Here is a 19,622-nt window from a genome sequence, read left to right as displayed (position 1 = left end):
TCCCTCTCTCTCTCTCTCTCTCTCTCTCTCTCTCTCTCTCTATATATATATATATATATATATATATACTATAAGATTGAATTCACATTAACTTTGCTATTAAGGGAAAGATTTTTTAACTTGTTTTGCCCATATTTCACAACTTTAAATGCGTCTGTTAACTGATAAAAAAAAACCTTTTTTACACTTCATCGTTCTGCTCAACTTTTTGGTGAAGCATGTTTTGAGTCACTATATCTTATTGAAAAATGTCTTGAACTTAACATGACTGAGTCATCTCTACCACTTGGTTGAGCTGTGCTATGCTAAAGAAATTCACTAGATGACACTATGTCTTTAAATAGTGTACTGTTTCAATTTTTTTGTAGCATATTAGGAGAAATAAAGTGGATCTAAAGCCCCCAAAACATTAATTTTAAGCAGATTTCTTTTTATTTTAATATTTTTTTTTAACTGTTAATACAGTTTATTGATACTTTTACCATGAAGTGACATCTCAACCATTTGGACGAGGTGCCTGGTTTTAATATTGCTCCACTGAGTTTTTAAATTCTTTTTAAAATTAATCCTTTTCCCCCCTATGTGGTTATTAAAGGGGTAATTCATTTTGAAAAAATATCATATGGCATCACAGTAATATTTATAGGATAATAAATATAGGACAGTAATATGTCTATGTGTTTATAACTATAGGATAGTGATAGACACATAGTTAGGATCTCTGCTGTATGATTTATTTCTTACTTAAAACATTTTAATATTATTTAAATTTAATCCAGTAGTTGAAGTTTAACAGAGGATAAGCTTGTTTTTTTTTATTAGTATCTACAACCTACAGGCAGACAGTCGCTCACACGGACATTAGAAGGTTGCCAGTTCAAATACAGATGATGCTCCTTCATCTGTTTCCCAGCTCTCTGAACTGGCATTAATAACGACTAAATTATATTCTTTTGTAAACAGCTGAAACTATTGGCAGCCAGTTTAAATCGTGAATTTTTTATTATTAATTTATATATTTAGAATTAAATTTATATAGTATTGTGCAGTGATAATCACTGTAATAAGTAGTTTATGCCATGCACAGTCACATGTAATGCTGCGTATTGTAAAAGTGTGCTGCGCTTTATACTGCAGTATTGATTCGCACTTTCACATTCAGCTTGTTCTTGCCATAATGCCACTGCACTACCGGTAAATAATACTAAAGACCTTCATCTCTCTCTCTCTCTCTCTCTCTCTCTCTCTGGGACAGAAGGTTTGGGGTCAGCAGTTTGTCCAACTCTCATCAGATTTCATTATTGTGTTCTTTATTGACCTCTCTCCTTCTCATGCCTAAATCATTCTCTCCTTCTCTTGTCCTTTCCTCCCCTTAGCCTCCTCCCTCTCTTGTTCACGCTTTAGCCGACATGCAGATGCTTCACTTTTTCATCTTTCTTTCTGCAGAAGAAACTGGTTTTGACGTTTCACACCTCCACACCAGCAGCCTGTAAACATCTATGGAAATGTGGCGTTGAAAATCAGGCATTTTACAAGTGAGAGCATTACACACACACACAAACACACACGCACACACATTGGTAGCTTGCTCCCCCGTAATCTATGCATATGCAGAGTCAAATTTCTAATTAAAGCTCCTTAATTAAGAATCTTTTGAGACAACAGAGAACATGGCTCACTGTGCACAGCAAGAACAGAGCTGAACATTTATTGCCCCAAGTGACTACATGCATGCACACACACACACGTGCACGCACACACATACACACAAAGACTAGGCGAGTTTAAAAAGCAAATAAAAATATAATTTGTCATTTCAGTAAAATTTCTCATTTCTTACAATGGAGTTGTTCAAGTGCATTGCCAAGAAATATAACTCTATAGAGTACCAATCAAAGGTTTGAATGCACCTTCTAATTTTAATGTTTATTCTAGAACAATACTAGACATTACAAAATAATGAAATAACATATGGAATTGGCTAATTAACCTACAACAACAACAACAGTCAGTTATTGTAAGACATGAAGAGTCTGGCATTGATTCCCGGCTCAGGTCTGTGTGCATGAGTTTGCATGTTCTCCCCGTGCTTGGTGGGTTTCCCCTGGGTACGCTGGTTTTCTCCGAAAGTCCAAAGACATGCAGAGTAAGCGTTCCCAAATTGCCCATATTGTGTGAATGTGTGTCCCCTGTGATGGATTGGCTCCCTGTCCAGGGTCTACCCCGCCTTGTGCCATAAGTCTCCTGGGATAGGCTCCAGGCACCCTACAACCCTGTATACAGGATAAAGCGGAATAGACGATGAGATGAGAACAGTATTGTCAAGTGCATGTGCAAAGCTTATCAAGCACCATGATGAAACTGACTCTCATGAAGACTATCTAGGAGAAAGGCGAGACCAAGGAACAATATCTGAGGACAATATATGAGATTATTGCATATTTTGGACGCCTTCAGCATTGTTTTACCATGTAGAAAGAAAAGAAAATCAGGAAGAAGCATGGGGTTAGAAGGTGTGTCCAAACTTTTGCCTGGTAGTGTATATTGCTGAGTGTCCCTATTGCCTTAGTTTATTGTTTTTTTTAATGCTTCACTTCCCTTTTTTTTTTTTAAGATGTGCAAAATCGAGTCAGATCAAGACTGTATCCAGCAGCAATATATTTTTCAAAGGGACCAGATTTCGCTACAGGTATGAGTTTTACCCTTGTTACAATAAATTGTATACTGTTTGTACATTGTATGTGTACATTTTTTTTGTGTTACACGTGCATCATGATATAAGTCGTAAAAAGGAATGAAATATATTGCATAAGAATAATTGATGTAAGGATTGATTTGGCAGTGGTCGTGTTGCTAAAGAGGTGATTGAAGCCAGTTCGAAGATCCAGAGGGAGCCTCCAATTGTTCACAGGTCAGAGTTACACCTACTGCAAACTGTATAATAAATATTTTTAGGATTAAAGTGGTTATGGTGTAGGGCCGCTGATTGGATGGTCCCAGGTTCAAACCCCACCACTACCAAGTGCCCTTGAGCAAGGCTCTTAATCCTCAACTGCTCATAGATGTATAATGAGATGAAGACAGATGAATTGGACATTTAAAGGCCAGATGTTTAACTGCACTCATCATTAGCACAAATGTCATGGCAGTATTGGTTTTTCAATTATTTATTTGACTGGGAACACACTGTACATTTTAAATAGAAGAACAACCCAAAAAGTTTGAGCACAAAACAGTACAAAACAGGATCCAAATGTCTTTTAATTTGCCAAGCCCAATCCCTTTGAACTTCCTCTTCCTGATTGAGTGAATACAGCTTATAGCTTCTCAGTGCCAACAGAACAAAAGTGTTTGGCTGACGGCACTCATTGTATTGAACACCAAACAGTACAACAGGAAAGTCCAAGAAATTCAGATGTGAGAAGGAAGATGGTAGATTTACACCCGTGAGGAATGTCTCTTGGATGCATTTTTAAACAAATGTGGATTCCAAGATCAGTTCAAACAACTGTATACAAGTACAGTTTATTGGGAGGCGTAGCCAAGGTCTGGAAGAAAACCCAAGCTGTCATCCTCAGATGAGATGAAAATTGGTTTGGATGTTCAGGAACTGCCCAGGAGCCACCACTGCACAAGCCTGCCATGATCCGAAATCTGCTGGAACCCCACTGTCACTGGCTAAAGTCAAGCAAGTTTTACATACGCTGGAGTCCAAGAAAGAAGGCCCCCTCTCCAAAACTAATACCTTCAAACTCAATGACTTTTTTTTTTTAACCAGACTTAGAGGGGCGTTCGCGAAGGAATAGTATTAGTATGTAGATTAAGGGAAGGAGCCGAGGACGATGCAACATCTACATGTATGATCAGGTTTGTAGAAGACTAGTTAATAAAAGTACGGGAGCTCCCCTCTTAAATAGCGATAAACATCGAGAGTTCATATCAGGCCTATGTCCCGAAACCCCCGGCTCATGCTCCGCCAAGATCAATAGTGCTCGAATTTTTAAGCCACAGGATTAAAGAGAAGGTGCTCAAAAAATCATGGCAAAAAAAGGGCTGGATTTGCAAGAAAAAGGGCTGTACAGTTGCAAAAAAAGAGTATGTGAACCCTTTGGGATTACGTGGAGTTTTGCATGAATTGGTCATAAAATGTGCTCTGAACTTCATCTGAACTTCAGAAAAACACAGTCTGGTCAAATTAATACTACACAAACATTATATGTTTTCATGTTTTTATTGAACATAACATATAAACATTCACAGTGCAGGGTGGAAAAAGCATGTGAACCCCTAGCCCAGTGCTTCTCAAACATTTTTTGTCATTCCCCACTTAAAGGGGTGGGAGAATTTTCAAGCCCCACTTGTCAACAAAATGATAACGAAAACAGCCAAGTTTACTATTTATTGAACTATATCAATTTCTAAACCAATAGGATCAAATAACACCAAGTTCAAAACAGATCAAATACACGTACAATTGTTATAACAGGCTTACTTCATCACCTATCTAGAGCTTTCTTTCAAAGAAGTCGAGTGGCTTATTAACGTGACTGGGGTGTGTTGTCTCTAAGTGTCTTCCTACAGTAGTAATTTGTTGGGTCTCATGCTGTCTGCTGCCAGCGATTTAAGACACATTACACACACGGGTCTCTCCTCTGCCCCACCATCCCCACCATGAATCCAAGCACAAGATAGGCTTCATCATGTTTTCCTTTGGGCTGGCTTTTTGGTTGATTAGGCTGATGATGCTGAATCACCTGCTTTTTTGTGGTCCATGTAACAAATGTATCCATTGACGTTATTATGCTCACTACATACAGTACGCTACTGACCCGGTTTGTGTCCGAAGTAAAGTTAGTTTGATATTCGCATCTCCGAATTCAATAGCTGCGTAAATAAACTGGCAAATAAGATACCTACATATATTTCCTCTCTACATTGTGTTTAAGCTACATCCGCCCTAAATTATACATGTTTAAAAGCATAAACACCATTATTCTCTACGGTGCAACAAATGATTTAGGGATCATCGCAAAAATGCCGCACACCAACAAAAAGTGTAGAACGATATTGATCTTCCCTCCTGTTCAGCGCCTGAAGGATCAAAAAGCAACTTTGTTGCCACACTGGAAACTAGAAATGCCAGACTAGTACTGCCTGATAAAATATTAATGTTTAACAAAAATACAGAAACATCAGAATACACATAGGAATAAATGAAATGACATATATAATACCGAATGTTTCCTTATATATTGTTCCTCTGCGATTAACATGCCGACGTTAAACCGTTATTGTTGCACCATGGTTCCACTTTTTCTCTGATGTTATTTTAATTTACTTGTATTAATGATCCATTTTTTCATATTAGATTTTTTTAGTTTCAAATGTCCAATATTTATTGTCAATAAAGAAAAGCATAATTTAAAGTAGGTACTTTCCTATTATTTTCCATTAATTCCGTCCCGTTCATTGCGCCCCACCTGTCATGTCTGTATTCCCCACTAGTGAGGCGCAACCCACACTTTGAGAACCACGGCCCTAGCCTAATGACTTCTCCAAGAGCTACAGTAATTGGAGCCAGGAGTGAACCAACCTTGAGTCCAATCAGTGTGATGATGTTGGATGTGTTGCTGAAAGCTGTCCTACCCTTTAAAAACACACACCAGTTTTGGGTTTACTGGTTTCAAGAAGCACTGCCTGATGTGTACCATGCCTCGCAGAAAAGAGCTCTCAGAAGACCTACGATCACGAATTGTTGACTTGCATGAAGCTAGAAATGGTTACAAAACTATCACCAAAAGCCTTGATGTTCATGTGTCCACGGTAAGACAGACTGTCTACAAATGGAGTAAGTTCAGCACTGTTGCTACTCTCCCTAGGCGTGGTCGTCCTGTAAAGATGAGTGAAAGATCACAGCGCAAAATGCTTAATGAGGTAAAGAAGAATCCTAGAGTGTCAGCTAAAGACTTACAGAAATCTCCGGCACATGCTAACATTTTTGTCGACACATCTACCATAAGGAAAACATTAAACAAGAATGGAGTACATGGGAGGACACCACGGAGGAAGCCACTGCTGTTCAAAAAAAATATTGCAGCATGTTTGAAATTCACCTGGATGTTCCACAGCACTACTGGCGAAATATTCTGTGGACAGATGAAACCAAAATTAAGTTGTTTGGAAAAAACACACAACTATGTGTGGAGAAAAAAAAGGCACAGCACACCAACATCAAAACCTCATCCCCGCTGTAAAACATGGCAAAGGGAGAATCATGGTTTGGGGCTGCTTTGCTGCCTCAGGGCTTGGACGGATTGTTGTCATTGATGGAAAAAACTTTTCCAACCAAAAACCAAATTCTTGAGGTTTTCCTCCGTTAAAGATATACAGTGCGTTATAGTGCATGATGGTTTAGTGGTCGCCTTACATCTCTGGGGTCTGTGCATGGAGTTTGCATGTTCTCCCCGTGTTTGGTGGGTTTTCTTCTGGGACTCCGGTTTCCTCCCATAGTCCAAAGACATGCAGATCATGCTAATTGGCGTTCCCAAATTGTTCCCATAGTGTGTGAATATGCGTGTGAATGTTGACCAGAGGTCCTCCCATGATTGTAAAAATGGAAATAAATACAATGGTCACCACTGGCCTCCGTGGGTCCCTGGTTGGACTACAGAGGTTCCAATAATGCCATGACATTTATTTTCATGATAAATGTATTTAAATTTCTGACTGCAACTTTATTTTAACAGCCATCTACTTGGAACCATGTCTGAAAGGGAAGCCATCACTTAGTCATATACTATGTCTGATGTCTGACTAATATTTTCCTTTTAGAAAGTTTATTTAGTTTTAGGAATTTCACAAGAGATTTTTGTCAATAGTTAGGAATTCTTAAAATGATTCTGTTGAAACCTGAAAAAAGAAGTAAAACCAAATGTTATACAATTACACAAAAAATGTCTCTAGGGATAAAGAATAACTCTGGAATAACAAACTTGAAAAAACTTTGCGTTGCTTTTATACAGTATGTTAGTCTGTTGCTTGGTTCTGAATCAAGACCCAGAAGGGATACTTTTACAGTAGTTTATTGGATTATTGGTTTATTTAGTGTCAAATGACACATCATTAAATGAGGCACAAAGATTTTTTGGACATATTGTAAAGGAAATAAGGTGCAAGTGCACAGAAATCTTATATGAAGTTATATGCACTTAATTATTTTTTTTTTCTTATTTCATTGTTGTCGTCGTGCATTGCTCTTATTTTTGTGCTGCAGGTGTCAACTGGGTCAGAGCAGAAGCTTTACCTCGCTCAGCCATAAGCACCTCATAATGAACATGGAACCTCTGCTGCCGGCCCTCAGCTCAAGCAGGGAATACAGAGAGGCCTCAGCTGACAGCGGTAACCCGTGCACACACACACACACACACACATACACAAACACATATATATATATATACACACACACATGCAGACTGATGACAGGTGGGAGATGCTCTGTTCTCAAGCAAATCAAGCAGTCTCTGTGGAGAGTCTAATCAGAGGGTTAAAAATATGCACCTGATTATCTGTTGGGACAGAGTGTTAGTTTTGATTAATAGAACTCTGTTAGGGCTTGCACGGCGTCTAAGAGTGTATGGGAGTGTCGAGCTGCATGCTAATTTAGATCTGCTTGATCTGGTACACGTGAAAGCATACAGCAGCATCAACAATATTCACACTTCTTATGAGTGCGCACGTGTTTCTGAATATAGCTCAAGTCTTGAGTTGTAGTTCTGGAGCAAATTCACCAAAACAGAACGTTTGCATCATTAGAATGTTTTACTGCGGCAAGGAGTCTTATCATCGTACTGCGCTTGACATCTTCTGTATGTCGTCTTGCACCTCCAGGGTCCGGGTTCGATTCCCGCCTCGGGTCTGTGTGCATAGAGTTTGCATGTTCTCCCTATGCTTGGAGGGTTTTCTCCATAGTCCAAAAACATGCAGATTAGGCTAATTGGCATTCCCAAATTGCCCTGCAATAGATTGGCACCCCATGCCCCAAGTCTTTATTCAGGATAAAGCGGTATAGACAATAAGTGAGGAGTTTCCAGGTTAAGCTTATGATAGAAATAGTAAAAAGTTACTATTGATAAATTGTAAAAGGAATAAAACCGCGCATAAACACACACTGGAAAAGGGTTATCATAGGCCTGTGGTGCGGGTTGAACTTTCATAGTACATCCTCAACCCTCCGCAGGGATTTTTGTCCTTTACGAAACAGGCTATTTAATCCAAGCTGCCTTTCAAAGACCTACCATGTCACTTTATCCGTGTGTGAGCGTGAAAAAGGACACAGGGGATGTCTGCGGATCTTAAGGCCCCTGCTGTGTGTGCAGCTTACTGGGCTTGATAGTGTATATTAAATCATATTCTCTGTAGACATTTGTAACACAGATACCAGTGTCAAGAAAGTGCTACACATTGAGGCAGTTAAATATAAAATGCCAATGGTGGCTTAATTTAAAAGCAGATCTAGGTGCGGGAAGAATGGTATACTTTGCCAATATATTGTATAACAAAAACGCAGTAAGATTACTGGGCTCAACTGGGCTTGGTGATTTAGAGCCTTTAAATAGAAATCATGCATGCATCAGGCCTCTATTTCTGTAGTTAAGAATAGGATTAGTAAACCAGGAGGTTGTTTCATTATAATAAAGTCTTTTTGTTCGTTTTTACTAAGACCAACAGACACATTTTAGGTGGGCTAATCATTATCCTCTACTAAATTATGGTTAAAGTATTCATGAGGCCTGATGGCCTGATCATCACCATCATTAAATGATCAGTCAAGCCAAACTACTGCCTGAGCCAAATAGTGCCTGTCATGAGTGATCTAAATGTGTCCAACGGATCTTTGGAGAATGTTGAGGACTATTTAGTCTCTATTACTGACATTGCAATTACCACGTCAGTCATAAACTAGAGGTATGCATCACTTAACGTCCAGGATACGTTCTGTGAAATGGAACATTTTGGATGAGGATTGGCACATTTTGCTGCATTTGGGAGCCATGAGGTCCGTAATAAAGATTTTTAAAAATAAAAATTGAGAAAAGAAATAAATGTTACCACGCATTTCCTACATCTGGTACTGTGTGCTATGACAGGTTCTCCATTGGGATTTCTGGACTACAGTACTGTGCAAAACTCTTTAGCCACGTCCTTCATCAAATTAAAGAAATGGGAACAAATGTTCTAACAGGTTTTAAAGTGCCTAGAGGTTTTATTCTTTTCTCATTTCCTCATATCTGTACTATGATAAGGCATGTCGACAACAACCAAAGTGAACCTGAAACTGGAAGAGGACGAGGCTGATGATGCTAAAAACTGAACTGGTATTATTTTTCATGCTTCTTGCTGCAATTTGCTTCAATTTGCTGCCAGTGAGTCACTACAAAAACATAATCTAGGGTTATGAGATAAAACTCAACCAACATTTTATTATACTTAATTGCCTAATTAAACTACCACAACTGCGGGCTGATTTATCCATTGTGACAAAACTGTGGGAGGTGGAGATATAGCAGCGTGCAAAACCAAACACAAGTTTCACACTGATTTAGCAAAACCGATTTTGACACAATTTTTGCTTTTGTGCATTTAATCACCCATGTGACTTAAAGAAAACATGCACAAAATATTCCACATCCAAATCCATATCCTATATCTGTCCTGCAGAGTAATGCCTCAAAATTGGCTTATTTTTTTTATGTGTCTCTTTTATTAATCTTCCACATCCAATAATTTAATAATCTAAAATGGTATTTTAAGGAGACATTTATATCTTTTGATGGCCTTATTATTTATAGGTCTGACCCAATCCAACCTCACCCCATGCCCAAATTGCATTATCTTTTCCTATGGCCTTTTCTGTTTCTGTAGGCACGTGAGGTATAACAGCAATCCTTCTAAGCTTTACTCATCTCTGTAATCAGCCTCTGAGATTTGCACTGCCATATGCCTTGCATAACATTGTAAAAATAGCCCATCCTGCATTTGGGATGATCTTTTCGTTAATGGCCCATCTTTATTAACACTGCTTGACATCTCAGCCCTTCAATGGGAAACAGGGCTCAGTTGGACCCCAGTCTAGGGAAGTGTGAGTGTGTGGATCTAAATGTGTATGAACACGCTAAACCCTGTTGGAGTACAACAAAGCCAGCATCACACCAGACCAGAGTACAACAGAAGAGCAGGGTTGAGAGGGATCAACCATAGAGTGGTAATGGATGAGCAGTGAGTGAGGAATAAGAAGGGACTGGATTGCATAGACGTTCCAGACAAGGCTCTGGAGGGAGGTGTGGATCCTGGCGAAGATCTGACCAAGGCAATGAATGACATGGGCAAATATCAAGTTCATGGAGGTGTGGGAGTGGGTAAATTTCAACATAAGGTTCTGGAGTCCGAGAATGAAGTGGGTGGGGATATGGATAAGTTCCAAGAGAAGGTTTTTCAGAATGGCTTAGAAGTGGCAAAGGGTTTACATTCTAGTTTGGACATGGACGCAATTCAGGGCACTGTTACAAAGGTTGGCATGGAAATGGATGGTGTCCTGAACTGTGGCATGGAGGTGAACGAGTTTCAAGCCATGGTTCTTGAGTTTGGTGCTAAAGTGGACAAGGTTTCGGATGAAGGTTTGGACATGGACAAGATTCAACTTAATGTTCTGGATTGTGGAATGAATTTGGAGAGGTTTCAAGACAACCTTCTAAAATGTAGTATGGGTCTGAACACAGCTAAAGACAAGTTTCTAAAGGGGAATGTTGATATGGATGGGATTCATGGCAAGGCTCTTGAGGAAATTGTGTATGCGGAAGAGGTTAAGGATATGGATAAGGTACGAAACAAGATAAAGGACAGTATCGATGTGGATGAGACGCTAGGTGAGGTTCTAAAAGGCAATTTGAACTTAAATGAGAACTGTGTGGAATCGAAGAAGGTTCATGATACGATCCCTGAGGACAGTGTGAATGTGGAGGAGGTTTTAAATACTGAGGAGTGGATGGACACCATGCGATGCCAGGTGAAGATAACCACACGACACAACCTGCACTTGCGCATGGCCAATCACACAACTCGAGATGTGTATGTGAGGCTGCTTAGGCATGGGAAAAGAATCACAGGACGTGGTAAGGAAGCATATTGCTCTGATAATAATAAAAAATAATCATGTTAAGATAATCCTATGAATATTTTACTTGTCAATGTCTTTTGTCTTAGACTCATTTTTTGAAATGTATCGTTCCCTTTATTAACATGAACAGGATGGGATAGAATGCCTATGACATGAATCGTTTTAAAGAGAAGAGTTACAGTGCTGTGAATAAGTATTTGCTTAATCTGTTTTTTTATTGTCACACTTAAATGACCAGCAAACAAACTTAAATATGACCCATGTAAATCTAAAAAGCAGTTTTTAAATTATGATTTCATTTATTAAGGGTAAAAGCTGTCCAAACCTGCGTGGCCCTATGTGAAAAAGTATTTGCCCCTTCATGAATGAACTATGATTTTTGGAAAGCTGAGTTAAATTTCATGAGCCTCGTCCAGGCTTGATTACTGCCAGATCTAGTGAATCAAGAAATCGCTTAAATAGAACCTTTTTGTCAAAGTGATGCATGCAAAAAAAAAAAAAAGAGAATACTTTTACATGTTATTGTAGATCACCAAAGAGTAAGTATCAGGTCTTACCGACAAGAGTTCCTAGCAAATTCACATTCATAAAAGGTTAGAACAGGTTTCATGATTTGGACTGATGAGTTTGTAAAGTCCAAGAAGCTTAAGTGGTTTCCCTAGTGCTAAGCATAGGTTTTGTCCTTAGACTTCCTAAATGCTTTCGAACAACTGGGCTAAGGAATGACGCCAATGTCGACCTTTCAATTTCTTTTGTTGAAAAGCCGACTTGGCGACATCTGTTCCTTTTCTTCGCTGGCCTATTCACATCTTTTAGAAAGTCGCCCATACATACTTGGTCTTTGTTGACGCTTACTGTTGCCATGACACCAATCATCGATGGACTGCTGACTCTCCTCCTCCTGCAGGGTTCAAATATATGTATGTCTCTCGTGGTTTGTGTCGCTATGGTGACAGGTTCTTGCTTGTGCTCCAATCTTGACTGCTGCGTAGTGCAACGTTTACAATGAGGATGACCCCATTTTAGTAGGATTAATGTTCCATTTGCTCTTTTAACTGTGGAATGCAGATAATACACTAAAATTTAGTATGGTTTTCTTATTATTACTTACCATTTGCTATTCCCTTAAGCCACAAAGTGATATTTCTTTCATTTATACAGAATGACATTTTACAGTAAGCATGCTAAACAGCAATACTTTTAGTGGCTGTTATTTTATTATACTATATCTACATTTTCTACACAGAGGTACACAGACACATTTTATTATATAAGGGAAATTTTATGCATATGATTCTCAGAAATATAACAATGTATATGAGAGAGAAATGGTGATGATGTCGCTCATGATTTCGCCTGGAGACCTGTCTTAATCCGTGCTGGCTAGACAGCTGGGTCTATTTTTACCCCGGAGTTAGCCAAAGGGTGCAAGCTAAAGCATACACACTCCGAGACCTTTTAATGTTCAAATTCATTACTGATGTCTTATTCCTTAATGAATCCGTGATCATTTTTTGACCCCATTTTCTCCCAAATTTGTCACTGCCACCCAATAGGCAGGTTTCCTGGTCACGTGACAGCCGTCAACCAGAGAGGATGAAGGCGAAAACATGCTTCCTTTGGGAACAGCTTTTCATACTGCTGCTCATGTGATGCCACGCTTGTACGAGATCTCAGAACGAGAGATATAAAAGAGCTGCTTAGTATTACCGTAATAAGTGGACGTTTATGCTTACATTTCTCACCAGCCTAAATACATACTTTTCCTATATAATTTCACTATATTAAATAAGTATTATGCATTAAAATCAATTATAAGTTGATTATAATATCAATGTGTTTAATTTGCAGTACACCCTAAAAACCTTTTTTTAAAATGTTGTTGACATTCATACGTCTTTTTTTTTCTTTGATCACATGCTTAACTATGTTTTGGTTACTACATTGCTCAGACTAAACAGTTTTTATTGTGGAGCTCAAAACTGCGACAGGGTACTCAGGGTAAAATCTTTATGGACACTGGGTTTTAGATATAAACTATGATGACACTGGGTAATTAAACTGGATATTAGATGTTATGGGCATATTTACACTGACCCACTGTGTGAGAGTGCAAAAGAGCTCATCCAAAAAAAAGTTACATTATTTTTTTTTTGTCCTTTTGTAGGACTTCTGGCTTTAAAGGATTCAGTTCACTTGTCGCCACTGAAGCCATCCATGATGCCAGAAGACCCAGAACTGGAGGAGATGGAGTGCCATGTCCAAGAGACAGGAGAGGAAGAATCGTCTTTTTCTGGCAACGGACTGGAAGAAGAAAATAGCAAGCAGGAGTTCGACGAGGACGATGAGGATGGGTCCCATGCCATTTCAGATACAGCATACAGCCCATGTTCAAGTGTGATGCCCACACCGGTGCAGGAAACGCAGGGCGGTGTGGACTTCCTGTTCCAAAACCCTGGACGCTTGCTGAAGGAACTCCACAACGATCCGGAAATGCAAGCGGAGCTTTGGGCTGAGCGGCAGCAAGAATTGTCCCGAGAGACCGCCTATCAGTCACTGTGTAGCCCATCACACGGCACGCCGCAGATCCAGGCATTCCTCCACAGCGCTGCCCGGCTCATAGCCGTAGCTTCAATCCTGCTCCTTTTCCTATTGGTCCTCTTGTTGGTTCTGCTGGAGTCTGACCTGGACGTTTCCTTCCTACAGGACATCAGAGAGACGCCAGAGTTTGAGCAATTCCACTACGAGTACTACTGCCCACTACGCCGCTGGATCTGTTACAAACTCGAGCTCCTGACAGAGCGTCTGTGGGGAGACTGAAGCTAACGTCTAACAGTATATGGCTGCAAGGCCCTCCATCAGCAGGGATGAACTACTGGGGTACGGGGAGTGGGATAGCACCGATCAGGAAGGAAGGTTTGCTCTCATACAACATGCTGTTATTATTATTATTATTATTTTTTTTACTCACACCCTCAGGCTGGAGTCACCTTCAACTGTAAACTGTACGCAAAGCCATGAATAGTAGAGGAAACACTGAACTGAAACTTAAACGTTCCAGGCAGGTTGCAGAGTTTTAGTGGTAGCAGTGAATGAGTAGAATAGATCTGTAGCAGAAACAAAAAGATAAAAACAGCTAACCAGTCTGTATAAGGCTTTACAACGGGATGCACCGATCTCATTTGTTCATATTCAATTTCATTTGATGTCAGGGCTGCATCTTCCTGTCTGAGCCCATCATAGATTTACTGTTCATCTAATTTCTCACTGTCAGGGATCATAGATTATGACTATTTTTTTCCCTCGCTACTGTACTTAATTCTCAAGTCCCACTGCAGCAGTAGTTCACCTGAAAGATAAATCTTAGTGTCTAATCACTTCATTTAAGGATATTCATGGCATCTGTTTCAATAAAAAAAAAATGTGTGTCAAAGTACGTTTTCTGTAACAGAACATTTTTGGAAGGTGTTTTCAGTGTCAGGTCGTTGTTGCTAAGCTCAAGTGTCTTTAGGATGAACGGCTATGCGGTAGTTTACATGACAAGCTACGCAAAAAAAAAATATATATATATTTCTTTTGCTCTCTTGTTTTTTTGTTTTTTTTTCCGTGGAGGAACTTTTTTCACAGACGTTTCACAGAATCATACATAACTATAAATGGAATTTATTGAAAATTATATATTTATATATACTGGATAGTGGTACCTCGACATATGAATTTAACCCCTTCCGGAGTTGAGGCCAAATTTCATATTGCAAAACGCTTTTTCCCATAGGAAACAATGTAAATGCAGATAATAGGTTCCAGCCACCAAACATATTACCAATTTTCAACACTATAATCATATCTTTGTATATATTTAAAAAAGACATTTAAATAAGGTAAAATGTAAAATAAATAGACATTAATCCTCATCTAACCTTAATTTATGATTCCTCATGGCACCGGCTGCTTCAAAAACCTGGAACCTGGAAACGGCTCCCTTTTCCCGCTAACCTTTGTGGGATCTATGGTGCTACAGTATGTCATCACTAAATCTTGCAGAAAATGAAAAAAAAAAAAAAACACAAATCATATCGGCTTGGTTTTCAACTGATGCACGGCAGTTTTAAATGGCTCCGGGATAAACAGTACAAGCAACTTGGCCAGCATTCGGTCCGGCTTGCTTTGCCAAAAATGCTTCGTATGCCGAGGCAAATTCCATGCAAAGTTTAGTTTTTAAGGTAAAAAATTAAGGTAGAAAATTCTTAAGGCAGGGCATTCATATGCCGAGGTACCACTGTATCGGCAAAATACTATATTAATATTAAAAAAAGAATTACTTGAAGGAAGATAATAGTCTGTGCCATATCTATTTGCCAGCACTGAGGACGTGCGTAGGTAATGTAATTAGAATGTAAAATCTCTTGATGATGGAAGATTTTCAAGTGGATGAGTCTCAGAATGCATCGTAGGGTTTTATTTGGCATTCGTTTGGCTCAGCTGACAGCTTGGACAGAATGTTATTGGGTCATTTATTCCAAATTTTAAGACCCAATGGAAGCAATGAAACATGGTCATACTAACTCATCTGGTTCTGTGCAAGCTTCTCACTCTGATACTGATACTCAGTTTTTGGATCGGTGCATCTCTTATTTAATGTTGTTGAAGCAAATCATTGTCTGATGCATTAAAATCATTCTGACCTGCCAGTATCCTGGTAATTAAACATCTGAATTGTAATTTCAGCCAATAGTTACCAGTCTCAAAATCCATATTAGGATGAGTTAGCACATTTCATATGCATCCAAGTACTCCGTTGTAGCAAACACACATAACCCTCATATCAGATCGTTTGATTCACTTTGAAGGCTGCTGTAATAATCAGCAGTTTTTTTCATAGCAGAGATTTCAGCTCTCGAGACAAGCCTGAGACAAACCTTCCCTTCCTCCTTCCTTTAAAGCCACAGCATTTCGACTCTTCTGTATGTTTAAAAATAAAAAGTAAGGGGAAAAAAAAAGATGTACGGAAACTTCGAATCTGTTTTTAAACATTTTATACATTTTTACGTAAAGCTTACTTTTACTGCTATTTTTCAGAAGAAGAAAAAAGTTGTCTTATTTTAACAGATTTAATCAGGCCGAGCAGTGGAAGAAAAGAAAAAAATATTTTTATTGACAATTACATGATAGCGCTGTGGGTTTTTCTTATACGGAATAGCACAATATTTAAAAAAGAAAAAAAAAAACTTTTTTGTTTTGTTTTTAGATTACGTGATGTCAGGAGCTGATATTGCATGGTGAGGAATGAAAGGATGTTTGTAAAGGATAGAATATGTATCAGGTTACAAGAGGTCAAAGCAAGTCTATATACCTTTAAGGTGTATGTACTGTAGGATGTTCTAAGATGGATCACTATACATTATGCGTAAATTAGACTGTAATATATATACATAGTATACAGGGGTGGACCAGTCATAAATATACCACGCAAGTAAAAACTTCACTGAATATAAAACTGGAACTTACAGGTTATTGCTACATCCTCTATACACTACTGACCTCGCTCCAAGACATTTCCACGTGTTTGGGCCAGTAAAGGAGTTCCCGGGAGGCCAGTGATTCAATTGTAAAGCAGGCAGTCGGATCATGGCTTCAGCGTAATATGAAAACCTTCTACCTTGATGGTCTCCAAGCACTAGTGAAACACTGAGATAAGTGCATTAGTGTATTCTACTCAATAAAAAGTCCCAGTTTGACTTGAACACCTGGCGAACTGTACAATATAGTTGTATTTAGCTAGTTTTTTTTCTTTCGTATGGTTACAATAATCCAAATATAAGGTTACTAAACCTATTTCGACAGATATTTTTTTCTAATCAATTACATTACAATGCCTCAAATGCAATCCTAAAGAGTTTATGAATGGAAAAATACATAAGTATTTCAGATCTGAAATCTGCTTGTCCTGGAGAGCCTGGGTGCTGATTAGTCCACTCCTGCTATACGTCTCTCGAATACAAGCTGAGGGAACACTTTGTCTAAAACATTTGATCCATTAAGCTCCATAAAAACGTTGTAAAAGATTTAAATAGGTCAGCCCAAGATCCGAATTCAAAGATTCAAATATTGTATACATTACAGATAGTCATTCAGTTTTTGGACACCTTAATGTAAAGTGATTCAACATAGAGGAGAGGGTTAGACAAGGGCTAAAGACATATTCCGAAAGGTCGAGATCATAGTGCGATAGAGAAGTTCTACCCGTTTAGCATTCTCAGGACCGCACGAGACTTAGTGAGGGATCTCCACACAGCCTAGTGTATACTTTATTGCAGCAAACCTAAACATGCACATACACATTGTGTTCAAATAACGGATCTTATTCATGGAATCTTATTCATGGCTATGTCATTTACAGCTCATCAGTGGTGAATAAGTCATTAATGTACATATACATGCTTCAAGCGATAACCATATCACTTCATATTTCTTGTGAATATAAGTGTAAATGGTCAGAACTCCAGCGTACAGCTACCGCGGCAATAGTTGATATTTGGTTCCATTCAAAAACATATCCTGACTTTATGTGTGTGCATTCAAACATATTTGTTTTGCTAGTCGTGTATTAAACTACTGAGTTGACAGCATGCTCCTGTCTGTAAATACTGTGCAAAAAAAAGAAAAAAAAGACTTCATAATCAGTGACTGTGTCTTAGAATTTGTGTAATCATCAGTGTATTTAAGTATTTGCATGCCATTTGTCCATGAGCAGCAAAAGTCGATCATGTCGTACCTCAAATTGTGAGTTTCTCCATTTGGATTTAACTCTGATCATCTCAGACGCTGAGTTGTTGATGTACTGTAGGAAAAGATTATCAGCCATGATCTGATGATTGCTGCTCTTCATTCTCATAAAAAAAAATTAAAAAAAAAGAAAAGTAGCAAGAGTAGTAATGTAGGCAGTGAACCCTATGCTTGTGCTTTTGTGTGTTACCTCATGACCAGCAAAACCAGACAAACTTAGGGCTAAAACTAAAACAGTCCAGGTTATACTGTAGCGAAAAACACTCATTTCATTCAGAGATGGACAAATCAAAAATTCAATAGCTAAAGCTAAGCTAAAGCGTTAGCAAATGCAGTGTAATAATGTATGGCAAGCTAGTCTGCAATTTAAGTACACTAATACATCTAAGAGAAAACAACAAGTTTGTGGATATTACAGTATACTCAAGGTAATATTTTTTTATTATAGTACCGCATTACGTTTACGACCGCAACATAAAGTCAGCAAGGCATTAGCCAGGGTTTTATGTAAGCTTGCATCTTCTGTTTCTGTTAACCATAAGGTCATCACGTGGTGCATTAGCAGAAGGGTTATATGACAGCTTTTAGGCAGACCTCGTGGGTCTTGTAGCCCAGCCTCCTCAAGTTTCGGCTTTCTGGGCATCCTGAGATGCTTTTTTGCCCACCATGATTTGAAAGAGTAGTTATGAGTTCCTGTCAGTTTAAACCAGTCTGGTCATTACCATTCTGTGGGAACTCAAAAGACTAAGAGGAGCGGCTATCAAACCTTTTCTGCTATAACTGTTGATCGTATACTGTATGCATCCCAAAGGAACAGTTTTGTTTTGAAGGTATCAATAAGGATTATATCCCCCTTTTCTTTGGTAACATGTGAAACTACGAATGAAAAGCTACTGACTACTGATTTGTCCATCCCTTCTATAAGTCATAATTGCATTCCATATTCACAAAAACAACCCTATGAAGGGTTTAAACATAAACCACTTATGCGTACTAGACAGAGGTTTCCTTACAGTGTGCTTTATGTTGGTTGAAAACTGTTGAAGCTTCTCAAGCTTGTAGTGTGGCTAAAGCTGTTAAGTCAATCGTAATACCACCAAACAAAACTAGTGAAATCAAATGTAACCATAAAACGAACATCTTACACACACAATTCATATTTTTCGTTGGTCTCAAGTTGCATGATAGCACGCCTACATATTTTTGTCAGAATCATATTTCCTGTTTATTCCTTTCTAGATGGATCGAAAATCATGAATTGACCAAAACCTAACCCTTAGGGCTAGCACTATAGGTTGCACAAGATATCTTGCTAGTGGTCATATAAACCTAAAGTCAGATTTTTTTTATTTTATCTTTTTTTTATTATTATTATTATTAGAATATTGTCCAAATGATATCTAAGATAAATGCTTAATTGAAATTATTAAAATGTTCTAAGAATTTGTGTTGGGTTTGTAAGTTGCATATTGCTACATGTGTCATTCCAAGTATATTTTACATATCACCATTTCACAACATTCAACTATTCACTTATCCAATAATCTGAAACATGTTCCAAATATTTAACAGACGTTGCATTTAGTGTAGATTTAACCCCCAACTTGTAGATTGAACATTTCTCTTGTTTTTAAAATCTGATGGGAATTTGCTTAAAACTAAG

General features: G+C 38.5%; 1 protein-coding gene across 2 annotated transcripts in view; it reads left to right on the top strand.

Annotated features, from left to right (window-relative positions):
* The window catches only part of frmd3 (FERM domain containing 3), a 43,205-nt gene extending 28,662 nt beyond the window's left edge, over positions 1–14,543 (top strand). For both annotated transcript variants that reach the window (XM_053504083.1, XM_053504082.1), the window contains 5 exons: positions 1,447–1,535; positions 2,615–2,689; positions 2,843–2,911; positions 7,274–7,398; positions 13,341–14,543. In XM_053504083.1, the coding sequence (XP_053360058.1) occupies positions 1,447–1,535; positions 2,615–2,689; positions 2,843–2,911; positions 7,274–7,398; positions 13,341–13,993 (1,011 nt within the window). In that variant the 3' untranslated portion in view covers positions 13,994–14,543. The remainder of the gene's footprint in view (positions 1–1,446; positions 1,536–2,614; positions 2,690–2,842; positions 2,912–7,273; positions 7,399–13,340) is intronic.
* The last annotated feature ends 5,079 nt before the right edge of the window (positions 14,544–19,622 follow it).

The sequence above is a fragment of the Clarias gariepinus genome, chromosome 9 (genome assembly GCF_024256425.1).
Source record: "Clarias gariepinus isolate MV-2021 ecotype Netherlands chromosome 9, CGAR_prim_01v2, whole genome shotgun sequence".
NCBI classification, from domain to species: domain Eukaryota; kingdom Metazoa; phylum Chordata; class Actinopteri; order Siluriformes; family Clariidae; genus Clarias; species Clarias gariepinus.
This window is presented reverse-complemented; position numbering and strand designations above follow the sequence as displayed.